The 14,805-nt window shown below is 35.4% G+C and overlaps 1 protein-coding gene across 1 annotated transcript in view; it reads right to left on the bottom strand.

The window, feature by feature from the left end:
- Positions 1 to 14,805, bottom strand: part of LOC134702083 (intermembrane lipid transfer protein VPS13B-like) — a 100,685-nt gene that overhangs the window by 59,267 nt on the left and 26,613 nt on the right. Inside the window, exons 14-23 of the mRNA XM_063563173.1 lie at positions 14,334 to 14,512; positions 13,690 to 13,912; positions 12,150 to 12,394; positions 11,618 to 11,954; positions 8,872 to 8,995; positions 7,216 to 8,000; positions 6,225 to 6,232; positions 4,356 to 4,461; positions 3,715 to 3,823; positions 1,035 to 1,152 (exon numbers count right to left, since the gene is read on the bottom strand). Of these exons, the coding sequence (XP_063419243.1) occupies positions 1,035 to 1,152; positions 3,715 to 3,823; positions 4,356 to 4,461; positions 6,225 to 6,232; positions 7,216 to 8,000; positions 8,872 to 8,995; positions 11,618 to 11,954; positions 12,150 to 12,394; positions 13,690 to 13,912; positions 14,334 to 14,512 (2,234 nt within the window). The remainder of the gene's footprint in view (positions 1 to 1,034; positions 1,153 to 3,714; positions 3,824 to 4,355; positions 4,462 to 6,224; positions 6,233 to 7,215; positions 8,001 to 8,871; positions 8,996 to 11,617; positions 11,955 to 12,149; positions 12,395 to 13,689; positions 13,913 to 14,333; positions 14,513 to 14,805) is intronic.

Raw genomic sequence — 14,805 nt, 5'->3', positions numbered from 1 at the left:
CCTTCTGCTGTTGTTTTTTTCTATGGTTGGGTTGTTGTCTCTTTGACACATTCCCCATTTCCATTCTCAATCTTATTTTAAAAAGTATAAATCTGAAATGTCTTCTCTGTCTATTCATTTGTCTTTATGAATAATGTCACAATATTAATGTGTACCTTATGTAAATATGGGAGAAGGGATATAAAATGTGCTTAATCAAATTGTCCTCATTTATGACAATCAAATATGTTTAACATGTACCTCTGAATTTAAATTTAAATTTGAACTTGTTTTTGTATTTTGACCTATAATAAACCAATTATTCTAACATGACATCCTTTAAACGCTTTGAGTACACACCCGTGGTAAAATATGAATATATTGCATTGGCTGTTCCGATCGTACTCCCACATCATATGTTTTTTTATGAATGAAGGACCCGACGTCATAGAATGATGACGTTATAATTTTAGCATTTTACGGGAAAATACACGCTTCTGATAACGAAAATCATCACAACAAGGAAACGTCAACAAACGATGCTAAAATGTGGTATACGCCCATTTTTTTATACACAGAAGACATATAAGTTAATTATCATTTAAATTCATCCAAATCTATCTAAATAAGTTTTGTGAATAGTTTGAGCATGTCACTTTTTCTGTTTGCTCCGTTCTTTTACGCCAATCTAAAAGTGAATTAATTTGTGAGAACGGCAAATAATGGCCTCCACCTAGAGCGCTTCTATCCAAAACAATTGCCGTATTTGTCCTATTAGAATCGAAATAATTCATGGGGGCTTGAATATATCTAGATTTTACCACGGGTTGTCCCTTTATGCCGATATTTTACCCCTCGCTATCGCTCAGGGTAAAATATTTGTCATAAAGGGCCAACCCGTGGTAAAATAACAATATATTCAAGCCCCCATGAATTATTTCTTAATTATTCTGTTAACTGTAAATAAGGGCCACAACTCTATATATTTTGAGTTTGGTAAATATTGGCTGGTAATACTACTATTTTAGCATCAGTGCCAATGATAGTATACATACTTTAGAAATACTGCAGTCAGTGACCCCTGGTGGCTGGTATACAATGGCAGGAGCTGCTACAATCTTAACATCAACACCAGTTACCAAGGGCAGTAACTCTATATCCTCCTTAGGTTTCCTGCAAATATCAAAATTATTGTATTAAAATTCAGGTTGTGTTGTAGGGGAGATAACTCTTGCTTTCTTTCATTGCAAATCTTCATATAGTTCAATAAAATGTAAATTTTTTACAAAATCTAAATCATTGTAGTCTTTCAGTAAACAATCAAAGATATCATTGAAAAGATATGTCTAATATAATCAAATAAAGACAGAAATCTGAATAAACACCATCTAAAGAGCAAACTGAATAAACACCATCTAAAGAGCAAACTGAATAAACACCATCTGAAGAGCAAACTGAATAAACACCATCTAAAGAGCAAACTGAATAAACGCCATCTAAAGAGCAAACTGAATAAAAACCATTTAAAGAGCAAACTGAATAAACGCCATCTAAAGAGCAAACTGAATAAACGCCATCTAAAGAGCAAACTGAATAAACGCCATCTAAAGAGCAAACTGAATAAACGCCATCTAAAGAGCAAACTGAATAAACGCCATCTAAAGAGCAAACTGAATAAACGCCATCTAAAGAGCAAACTGAATAAACGCCATCTAAAGAGCAAACTGAATAAACGCCATCTAAAGAGCAAACTGAATAAACGCCATCTAAAGAGCAAACTGAATAAACGCCATCTAAAGAGCAAACTGAATAAACGCCATCTAAAGAGCAAACTGAATAAACGCCATCTAAAGAGCAAACTGAATAAACGCCATCTAAAGAGCAAACTGAATAAACGCCATCTAAAGAGCAAACTGAATAAACGCCATCTAAAGAGCAAACTGAATAAACGCCATCTAAAGAGCAAACTGAATAAACGCCATCTAAAGAGCAAACTGAATAAACGCCATCTAAAGAGCAAACTGAATAAACGCCATCTAAAGAGCAAACTGAATAAACGCCATCTAAAGAGCAAACTGAATAAACGCCATCTAAAGAGCAAACTGAATAAACGCCATCTAAAGAGCAAACTGAATAAACGCCATCTAAAGAGCAAACTGAATAAACGCCATCTAAAGAGCAAACTGAATAAACGCCATCTAAAGAGCAAACTGAATAAACGCCATCTAAAGAGCAAACTGAATAAACACCATCTAAAGAGCAAACTGAATAAACGCCATCTAAAGAGCAAACTGAATAAACGCCATCTAAAGAGCAAACTGAATAAACGCCATCTAAAGAGCAAACTATTATCTCCAACAACAGACAGATGTGGACACAATAGAACAAGTTTTATCTAATTTGTCCTTAGAATGTTATGCATAATTGAACATTAAAACTAAAAAATCTGCCATTACAAACATTTCTCTAGATAATGGAAAACACTGAGATCTTACATACAAGAGGTTCCTGGTTTAATAAGGTTGCTGTACTACATAGAACATTTCATTCAGTAACATCATACACTCCATAAACAGTAAGACACAATAATATGCAATGGCCAAAACAGAAACACAAATAAAATACGTTTAGTGATTGGTTCTATTCAAATAAGACTAATGATATTTTTAAGTATTTCTGTGAATGTAATGTATGTCCTTTTATATTTCACAAATAAAGGCTGTTATTCCCTTGAATGATTTGGATGAGTATTTATATTCTGATCATTACTGGCATTATAATTGAATTTCAAGATTGTATTTGTAATAATTTCAGAAAATATACATATTGATATTTATTTTCTATGTAGAATATTTTAGGGTTGGCATCTAATCAATAAATAAGATACATAATACAATGAGACAGCAACCTAAGGACACAAAAACTCAAAACATGTCTACCCATTGTACTTATAATGACACAAAAACTCCAAACATGTCTACCCATTGTACTTATAATGACACAAAAACTCCAAACATGTCTACCCATTGTACTTATAATGACACAAAAACTCCAAACATGTCTACCCATTGTACTTATAAGGACACAAAAACTCCAAACATGTCTACCCATTGTACTTATAATGACACAAAAACTCCAAACATGTCTACCCATTGTACTTATAATGACACAAAAACTCCAAACATGTCTACCCATTGTACTTATAATGACACAAAAACTCCAAACATGTCTTCCCATTGTACTTATAATGACACAAAAACTCCAAACATGTCTACCCATTGTACTTATAATGACACAAAAACTCCAAACATGTCTTCCCATTGTACTTATAATGACACAAAAACTCCAAACATGTCTACCCATTGTACTTATAATGACACAAAAACTCCAAACATGTCTACCCATTGTACTTATAAGGACACAAAAACTCCAAACATGTCTACCCATTGTACTTATAAGGACACAAAAACTCCAAACATGTCTACCCATTGTACTTATAAGGACACAAAAACTCCAAACATGTCTACCCATTGTACTTCTAAGGACACAAAAACTCCAAACATGTCTACCCATTGTACTTATAATGACACAAAAACTCCAAACATGTCTACCCATTGTACTCATAATGACACAAAAAATCAAAACATGTCTACCCATTGTACTCATAATGACACAAAAAATCAAAACATGTCTACCCATTGTACTCATAAGAAATAAGTGAGAATTATTATTGACCTGAAATGTTTGTCTGCAGTATTCCATTCTAAAGCAGGTATCTGTACAGCAGCCTGGTTAACTAATCTCCCATCATGCTTCACTCTGTCCACAAAATCCTCCCAACTTCCTGTTCAATAAACAGTTTTCATGTATAACTTTTCTTTAAATTAGTTTGAATTTATATCATCCCTTGAATATTTTAATTCAGGAAAAGATTTTTTACTTTTCATTCTTTTTTCAGTTCACAACAAATCTGTTGGCTGGATACTACAAAGGTTTAAGTTACTTTTTATCTGTTTTTGCTGGTAATCAACAATTTGTTTTGCTAAATCTTCACTTTAATTTTCTAATTTTTGGCTCAAAAACATTCTTGATGATGACTTATTAAAATAAAAATTAAGAACATAATGGAACGTTTGTTAATTGTTGTGCTTGTATAAGATAAGCTGTTTATCTTTATTAATTCTCATTTGTTTCTCCAATCTGAATCTGTTTATGATTTAAATCATCATCAAGACTATTGCATTAATAAGGCTTCATGATAACTACCTGTAATCATGGAGATGCCTTTAACATCTATCTGATATTGTCTATTCTCTATGGCTGACCCAGGTTGATGTGTCAGGTTAGCGTGAAGGGCTCTATGATATATTACCTACCTGTACTCATGGAGATGCCTTTAACATCTATCTGATATTGTCTATTCTCTATGGCTGACCCTGGTTGATGTGTCAGGTTAGCGTGTAGGGCTCTATGATATATTACCTACCTGTACTCATGGAGATGCCTTTAACATCTATCTGATATTGTCTATTCTCTATGGCTGACCCAGGTTGATGTGTCAGGTTAGCGTGTAGGGCTCTATGATATATTACCTACCTGTTCTCATGGAGATGCCTTTAACATCTATTTGATATTGTCTATTCTCTATGGCTGACCCAGGTTGATGTGTCAGGTTAACATGAAGGGCTCTATGATATATTACCTACCTGTAATCATGGAGATGCCTTTAACATCTATCTGATATTGTCTGTTCTCTATGGCTGACCCTGGTTGATGGGTCAGGTTAGCGTGTAGGGCTCTATGATATATTACCTACCTGTACTCATGGAGATGCCTTTAACATCTATCTGATATTGTCTATTCTCTATGGCTGACCTAGGTTGATGTGTTAGGTTAGCATGAAGGGCTCTAGGATATATAACCTACCTGTACTCATGGAGATGCCTTTAACATCTATCTGATATTGTCTATTCTCTATGGCTGACCCTGGTTGATGTGTTAGGTTAGCATGAAGGGCTCTATGATATATTACCTACCTGTAATCATGGAGATGCCTTTAACATCTATCTGATATTGTCTGTTCTCTATGGCTGACCCTGGTTGATGGGTCAGGTTAGCGTGTAGGGCTCTATGATATATTACCTACCTGTACTCATGGAGATGCCTTTAACATCTACCGTATAGCGGGTTATTTTCGCGGGTGTAAAATTTCGCGATTTTCATTGAATAAGGTATACGAAAAATTTTGGCGGTTATTATTTTGGCGGATTCAACATTTTTAACATTACCTTTGCATGTACACTTTTAAATTGGCGGAATTTATTTTGGCGATTTTGTTCTATCCGCGAAAATAAGCGAAAATTTACACCCCGCGAAAATAACCCGCTGTACGGTATCTGATATTGTCTATTCTCTATGGCTGACCTAGGTTGATGTGTTAGGTTAGCATGAAGGGCTCTAGGATATATTACCTACCTGTACTCATGGAGATACCTTTAACATCTATCTGATATTGTCTATTCTCTATGGCTGACCCAGGTTGATGTGTCAGGTTAGCGTGAAGGGCTCTATGATATATTACCTACCTGTACTCATGGAGATGCCTTTAACATCTATCTGATATTGTCTATTCTCTATGGCTGACCCTGGTTGATGTGTCAGGTTAGCGTGTAGGGCTCTATGATATATTACCTACCTGTACTCATGGAGATGACTTTAACATCTATCTGATATTGTCTATTCTCTATGGCTGACCCTGGTTGATGTTTCAGGTTAGCGTGAAGGGCTCTATGATATATTACCTACCTGTACTCATGGAGATGCCTTTAACATCTATCTAATATTGTCTATTCTCTATGGCTGACCCAGGTTAATGTGTCAGGTTAGTGTGAAGGGCTCTATGATATATTACCTACCTGTACTCATGGAGATGCCTTTAACATCTATCTGATATTGTCTATTCTCTATGGCTGACCCAGGTTGATGTGTCAGGTTAGTGTGAAGGGCTCTATGATATATTACCTACCTGTACTCATGGAGATGCCTTTAACATCTATCTGATATTGTCTATTCTCTATGGTTGACCCAGGTTGATGTGTAAGGTTAGCGTGGAGGGCTCTATGATATATTACCTACCTGTACTCATGGAGATGCCTTTAACATCTATCTGATATTGTCTATTCTCTATGGCTGACCCTGGTTGATGTTTCAGGTTAGCTTGAAGGGCTCTATGACATATTACCTACCTGTACTCCTGGAGATGCCTTTAACATCTATCTGATATTGTCTATTCTCTATGGCTGACCCTGGTTGATGTTTCAGGTTAGCGTGAAGGGCTCTATGATCTATTACCTACCTGTACTCATGGAGATGCCTTTTAACATCTATCTGATATTGTCTTTTCTCTATGGCTGACCCAGGTTGATGTGTCAGGTTAGTGTGAAGGGCTCTATGATATATTACCTACCTGTACTCATGGAGATGCCTTTGACATCTATCTGATATTGTCTTTTCTCTATGGCTAACCCAGGTTGATGTGTCAGGTTAGTGTGAAGGGCTCTATGATATATTAACTACCTGTACTCATGGAGATGCCTTTAACAGCTATCTGATATTGTCTAATCTCTATGGCTGACCCAGGTTGATGTGTCAGGTTAGCGTGTAGAGCTCTATGATATATTACCTACCTGTACTCATGGAGATGCCTTTAACATCTATCTGATATTGTCTATTCTCTATGGCTGACCCAGGTTGAAGTGTCAAGTTAGAGTGTAGGGCTCTATGATATATTACCTACCTGTACTCATGGAGATGCCTTTAACATCTATCTGATATTGTCTATTCTCTATGGCTGACCCAGGTTGATGTGTCAGGTTAGCTTGAAGGGCTCTATGATATATTACCTACCTGTACTCATGGAGATGCCTTTAACATCTATCTGATATTGTCTATTCTGTATGGCTGACCCTGGTTGATGTGTCAGGTTAGCGTGGAGGGCTCTATGATATATTACCTACCTGTACTCATGGAGATGCCTTTAACATCTATCTGATATTGTCTATTCTCTATGGCTGACCCAGGTTGATGTGTCAGGTTAGCGTGTAGGGCTCTATGACATATTACCTACCTGTACTCATGGAGATGCCTTTAACATCTATCTGATATTGTCTATTCTGTATGGCTGACCCTGGTTGATGTGTCAGGTTAGCGTGGAGGGCTCTATGATATATTACCTACCTGTACTCATGGAGATGCCTTTAACATCTATCTGATATTGTCTATTCTCTATGGCTGACCCAGGTTGATGTGTCAGGTTAGCGTGTAGGGCTCTATGATATAGCTCCTTATCTGTTGGATGCCTGGGCAATGGGTTATCAGCCTGAGGTACGACAGACAGGGACTGGAAACATGCCATCACAATATCCTGGTCTAGTAAGTCAGGCCCTGATAGACTGCTGTCAGCCTCTTGTTTATTAGAACTTTGTACCTTTGGTATGAGCAGTCTCACACTTGACATGTTGATGTAGATTAACGGTAAGTTACCAGCTGTCAGAATCGGTAATGACTGCTTTGGTGTATTAGACTTTAACACATATTCTGATTTCTTTCCTTTAGATTTAGATGATTTCCCTTGTGATACATTAAAACAATCCAGAATTGTGTTCACAGCAGGTGCTTGGAATATCAAATCAAATGGTTCAATAGTTAAACACACTTCACATATATACTTATGGAAATACAGGTCATGTGGCTCAGAACCATCCCCTATACTTCCCATGTCCGCTAAGTCATCGTTCAACTTCCTCATTTTCTTGGCCACATTTTTACACAGTGCTCTTGTGAAAGTGAAATTGAGAAAGCTATGAGTTACATCCCTTGTTGTGGTTTCTCTAGAAGGGAAGTTAGAAAGAGTATGTTGGTCAGCTGACCACATTTTGTTAGAGATTATGTGAATGTCATGTGGTATTTCCTTCTGGCAGGTCATCAGTATTCCTAGGTAAGAACCGTCAAGCCATTGGTTACTGTTAAAGAGACAAAAATCATTAATAAATGAACTTCATTATGAGTGGGGTTTTGATACTTGTTAAAGTAAGGTTTAGAGCTATGACATGTTCTTAATAAATCAAATTTGTGGATTTATTGATATTTCGTGGGTAACAATTTTCGTGGATTTAGGAATACTTCCATTTTTGTGGATATTAGATTTCATGGTTTTTCTTTATATGGAACTTTGGTTATTCTTTGAACACTTAAATTTGTGGTTCTCCTGTACCCACGAAATTCACAAAAATTGGAATCCAACGAATAATAATGAATGCACAGTATATTGAAATATGGCTGAACTAGAGAAAGGAGTTATTCTAAACTATATCATAATCCCCTCTGATCCTGTTGTATGATAATTTCATTTTAGACATTCAGAACTCTATTCAAAAGAGGAATATTATAATTTTAAAAATAAGATATAGAAATTTAACATTACTTGAATTTAAATTTGGTGTTACATTTCCAGCTTAAAGCTGTTATACATACAAAGTCAGGAGCCTCCGGCCTTTGTTAGTCTTGTATGATTTTAAATTTTAGTTTCTTGTGTATAATTAAGAGTTTAGTATGACGTCCATTATCACTGTACTATTATGCATATTTTTAGGGGCCAGCTGAAGGACACCTACGGGTGCGGGAATTCTCGCTACATTGAAGACCCATTGGTTGCCTTCGTCTGTTATCTGCTCTATGGTCGGGTGGTTGTCGCTTTGACATATTCACCATTTCCTTTCTCAATTTTAAAGAATTCAAGTGTTTGCATTGACATTATAATTAGAATTTAACCATTTTCAATATTGTTTACGAGAACTGTGTATGACAGTTTACAATTTGACCTTTGAACTTTACCTTGTATTACTTTTATGATAGATATGAGAATTGCATGACCCACATTTAACCTTGGCCTTGGTATATACTTGTTCTACATCTAATGACAAGGTCAGGTCATCTAAGGTTAAGGTCACTCTACTACCTACAATATAATGAATATTCTAAACTATTATCTATAGGAGAAACCATTTTTAGTTTAGTTTAAACATATTTATTTATAGTGGATTGGGAAACAAGTTTTGCAACTTATATTAAACCCTTTCCACTTTGCGGGTGGGAATGCAGCCTTGTAGCGGCATCATCCTTCTCTTTTTGAAATCTACAAGGGTGTCTTTTACTTGCAAGAGATATGGCTCTCTCTTAACACTGGTCAGCCATTAATCGTCCCCTTCCAACTGACTATCATCATTTTCTTGAGACCATACTCGCAAATGGTGTCAAGGGAGAGCTGAAAATTGAGTTCCAGAAATTTTCATCCCGAACAGGAATTGAACCAGGAACCTTTGTGTTAGTAGTCCGATGCAGTAACCACTAAACCAACGCTGTCTTTTAATCTCTCTGCTCTGTTAAGACATGCATCCAATAAAATATTATACACAATCGAAATTTATATATATAGCTACCACTGAAGTTACTTCGTTTTAATAAAGAATACTTTCTTACTGTTATTCAGTTGATAACAACAAGTCCTTCAGTCTATAATAAATTTCAACAATGTGGCTGTTTTGGTCCCTTTTTCAGTTAAGATATGCGTCAATAGAAGTAAAAAAAAATCTCCCAATTTCAAGCCTCTTATGCCCGTGATGAATTTTTTTCTAGAAACATTTTTATTTATTTTATATATTTTTTATATTCTCCCATTTCCATTGGTACTACATTAAATTTTTACTTGGTCATTTAAATAAATACAATTATTCAATTAAATTGTAGAAATAAAAACCTTCTGTCATGACTTTTTGATAGGCTGTTTTTCTCAAAGTTTCTACAGTAGCAGATCCTGGAAAGGGGGGGGGCGCGAAGATTTTTAATTTCGCCGACCGGAGCGAGGCGAAAAATTTTTGGGCCCCTTTTTGGGCTAAAAAACATAAAATAAGTGCTTGGGGCATGTATATTTTATAGTTGCTGTTAAGTGTATAAGGATTGGACATTTTTTATGCTGCATTCTCCCTATTAATTGTCTATCATAAAATGATAGTATTAATCCAAAGCAATGTACTGATATATTTGATGTAGGACTTGTCAGTAAAAATAGACATGGAAATTCGACTCAATTTACAATACGACCGATACGAGTTAAAAAAGACAAAAAAGCAGTTTTTATCCAAATGTTTGATTGATATGTTTCACCCAACATAACATAGAGAACCGAAGTGAGGGGTTCCAAATCCACAAAAGATAACGAAAGTGTCTGAAATGACAACGAAGTTAGAATGACGGTCCACAAATGGAGACATAAAGGTCACACCCAGTAGGCAGGTTACAGTCTGGTCTTGAAAAAGTATGCAATATATATCAGTCCGGTGAAACAGACATTCCAGTAAGACATGCAAAACCCGGCCACAAAAAAACTACGTCCGTTTTTATTGATCATGTTCATTTCATGCTTAATAATGTTGTTGGAGATTTTCGTTTTTAATAGCAAAAAAGTGGATAAGACTATTGTGTTCAATCCAGATACGGCCAGAATTTTTGTTTTAGGCAAGAATCAGAGTCATTTTATTCTCTCTCAAATATCTCAGAATTCCTCCTCAAATCAAATGGTTTCGTACCTGAGACTTGAAATTTTTCTAGAGCTTATACTAAAATTGAGAATGGAAATTGGGAATGTGTCAAAGAGACAACAACCCGACCATAGAAAAAACAACAGCAGAAGGTCACGAACAGGTCTTTAATGTAGCGAGAAATTCCCGCACCCGGAGGCGTCCTTCCGTGGCCCCTAAACAAATATATACTAGTTCAGTGATAATGAACGCCATGCTAATTTCCAAATTGTACACAAGAAACTAAAAATAAAATAATACAAGAGTAACAGAGGCCAGAGACTCCTGACTTGGAACAGGCGCAAAAATGCGGCGGGGTGACTGGGGATCATTATTCAACTTTTTTATTTATAAAATAAGCTGGGGCATTTAGGGTTAAACATGTTTTCGTAGGTAAATAATTTTGTGGAACTTTTTTTTCATGAAAGTTTAATAGTCTATAGAGTATTTAATATTACTTTCTGTTTGGTAGAATAGTGAAATAGAAGTCAATACGTTCTTGCTCGATCCTATGTCGCTTTGAAGGTTTCCTGATTGTCATGACATCCTCAGCCTAAGCAATGTGTATTACTGTAATTTGAATTTCAAAATGACCGTGTGCCGTTTTTTGCACTGGTTAACTCCACCATAGCAAATCACATGACTTTGACAATCAGTAAATACCAGCGAAAAATATATTGATAAGTAAAGAATTGTCGTATAAAAATTAAATACTCGGGAAATGGCAAAGTTCACAAAGTCTAGTCTGATTAATAATTTTCCAAAAAACAAAAAAAAGTCAGCGTAAAGGGGGGGCATACGCCCTCTACGCCCCCCTCTGAATCTGCCACTGAGTAGTATTTTGTGGACAGGATATTTTGCCTCTTCCTTGGTCCTGTCTGTCTTTTTTCAACTTATCTTTTTCAATTAGCATATTTATTTTTTTTCTTTTAACTTTTCGAACATTTTGAAATCCATTGCAGGAAGAATTGAACTTTATGGTCTGAAAAAATACATGTACTTACTTTCTTTAGTGATAGCCTCACTATAAAATCTCAACTCCAGCTTTGGAAGTGTCCATTGTAACCATAGTGACAGTTTGACTTTGTCTGGTGACTTTTCAAGGTCAAGGTTAGGTGTTGGTTCTCTTGATGTGACATCTGACGTCTCTGTTTCTGTCATCCCTGTGTAGTCTCGTGACTGACCTAGGGGTGTCGGTTCTGGGAGGGCTATTTCTGATAAGTCTGGTTGGTCTGTTGAAGGTGTAACGGTGTGGTCTGATTTGTGTAGTGATTTGATTAGGGACATAACCATACCAAATAGTCCTGTCAGTTGGTTTAACAAACTGCTACATAAAACTATCTGGAAAATATCAAACATCAAATTGCTATATTTAAATTACAGAAACATTAGAATGTTCTGAAACTATTCAAAGGGTTTGTTTAGTTTGTAAGTTCATGTATGTACACAAAAATAGGGAAGGAAGGTGTTAACAATAAACTTATATGAAAAGTTCAAGGTCAAAAGTGTGACAGCCTTTAAAATGTAGTGACTTACTTGAGATTTAGATATTGCCATGACAACAGCATGCATATCAGTATGTAGACACAGTCCTAGAGATGATATATTATCTGACGTGGGAGGGTTATACTTTGTGGTGACACCGATCGTACAGCTGACAGTCGTAGGCTTGATGATTGGTACCACAGTCAGTTTAGAGAGTATCGTGTCTACAGTCTGTTTAGAGAGTATCGTGTGGACACAAAAATGATTCAACACCATTCTCCATGGCAACTTCTCTCCTGTAGAATAATATAATGTACAAAAATACAATTATTGGTTTTACCTTCTTTTTCTGGTTTTTATGATCATCAAAGTTTAATTTTAAGTTTAAAGATGGATTTAATTTATTTTCTACAGAACTATTTTACTGTCCCATCAGACAACCTTGATATGGCTTTTACATGTCTGACCTTTTTTTCCTCTGTAACCTGACAAGCAGATAAGTGCTATTTTTTAGCCCTGCTATTGGCCTTTCAATTGTTTTCTCCTCTTTGGTTCGGTTCTTGTCTCTTTGCCGCATTCTATTCTCAATTCTATTGAAATATTTTACTTATTTGCATATTGAAACATTTTTACCCACGAAATCAACGATAATTGAATAATAATGAATATACAGTATACAAGAAATTGTATTTCCTTTTGTTTTAGATTTTCTTATGTGTAAATATTAATCTTTTTTTCAACAACAGTTAAGCCTATGTAATAATGAAATAATGCATCTTCAAAATAATGTTGTTTGTTCCAATAAAGCATGAATATTTGTGTTCTTGTTTCTGTGTATGATTCCCTCTGCCCTGGCATATAACATACACTCTTGATTTGAGAAAAAAGCTGGCTTTTAATTAAGAGATAACTGTATTGTATTTGAAGCTTTAAGGACGTCCATCGGTAGTTTTACTGTCGCAAATTTAGTTTACCTGGCGACGCGGAGCGGAGACAGGTAAACGGGTATTTGCGACAGTAAAACTACCGATGGACGTCCGCAAAGCTTCAAATACAATACAGTTATCTCTATTCTAATGCAAAACAAGTTCATTATTAAATTTCAATCATTATTTCAGTGTAAAACCTTCATTAAAGAAAATTCCGCGAAAAAATGTTATCTTCTTTGGTCCCTACACTAGGTGACGTCATAGTTATGCTTCCGGCGTCAAACATAAACACCGGGCGTTTTATGGCTTCTGTGCCGCTTCAAAATGTAATAAAATTTGATAAAAAGGAGATTTTTAGGCACAACAAGTGAGTGTTTTTGTTTATTATTGTAGAAATAGCATGTCAATACATTCCGAAATTCAAAATGTCGGCTTCCCTAGTTACAGACAAGGAGATAGAGAATTTTACGCTTGCTGTCATCCAATCAGAACAATTGTTACAAAATAATTGCATTAGAATGTCCAAGATAACCATACCAACTAAAGATCCTTCCATAGAGTTAACCGGTATCTCCTGTATACAGGAAGTGGACTTCATACCAGAACTAGTGATGTGAATCTGTGGTAGACAGACCACTAAAGTTGGAGGTAGATAGACTTACCCACTAATGATCCCTCCATAGAATTAACAGGTATCTCCTGTATACAGGAAGTGGATTTCATACCAGAACTAGTAATGTGAATCTGTGGTAGACAGACCACTAAAGTGGGAGGTAACATATTAGATGTAATGGCTGACATCAGATTCTGAGAAATGTCTACACTGGGTTCTGTCAGATGTAAAGGTGATTGGTGGATAAATATAGCACAACTTTTAACCTCTATCTGAAATATAGAATAACAAGGGTCTGTTAGGTAAAGTGAGGATTGGTGGATAAATATAGCACAACTTTTAACCTCTATCGGAAATATTGATTAACTAGTGTCTGTCAGGTTAAGTGTTGATTGGAGTATAAATGTAGCACTTGTTTCATAAAAGTGTATAAGATAGAAAACTATGTATAAAAATATAAAAACAGAAATGATCATAAAAATATCAGAATGTTTTTATTGGTAAAGACAAATACTGACTAGGTTGTTCAGAGGCACAAAGAAATAGATTTTAGAACTAAATCATGCTTTTAATATCAATCAGATATAAAAACAAATGTTCATCAAATATTAACATAGATCCTTGAATAACAGACTATCAATTCCTTGTTAACATTTGTTGCTTTTTTATTTTGTTTCATTTATAAAACCTTACATGTACTTGAAGCATTCTCAGTAAAGGAAACATGGCTGCCAATTTTTCACCCCACTGATCTTTGACCTTTGTATCTGATTTCTTATTGGTGGGTTTCTGAGATGTAGATCTGTTTCTGGAATGTGTTTTAGTCTTGGTGAAGGATGTTGTATCTAATGCTACGGATCCAGTACTGGAAGCTGAAGAATAAATAAATCACTGGATCATCACAGACTATGGGGAATCAATTTTATATTTACATAAGACTAACATTTTGAAATGTATGTTGTTATGAGCTAATATGCTGAAATGGCATATCTTTAAGACCTACCCTGTGACATATTTTGAAACAAGTAAAACTGTGAGCTACTGCTCATTGATGATATCCCTGATGAAATATTTTGGTAAACAAGAAGTTGTTGAGTGATGAATTTGAAAACAGATCACATGGTATAGCTAACTTATATACACCCTGAAACAAAATTTTAGAAAT

The sequence above is a fragment of the Mytilus trossulus genome, unplaced genomic scaffold, assembly GCF_036588685.1.
Source record: "Mytilus trossulus isolate FHL-02 unplaced genomic scaffold, PNRI_Mtr1.1.1.hap1 h1tg000396l__unscaffolded, whole genome shotgun sequence".
NCBI lineage: Eukaryota > Metazoa > Mollusca > Bivalvia > Mytilida > Mytilidae > Mytilus > Mytilus trossulus.
Note: the sequence above shows the minus strand (reverse complement) of the source record. Positions and strands in the feature narration are given on the sequence as shown.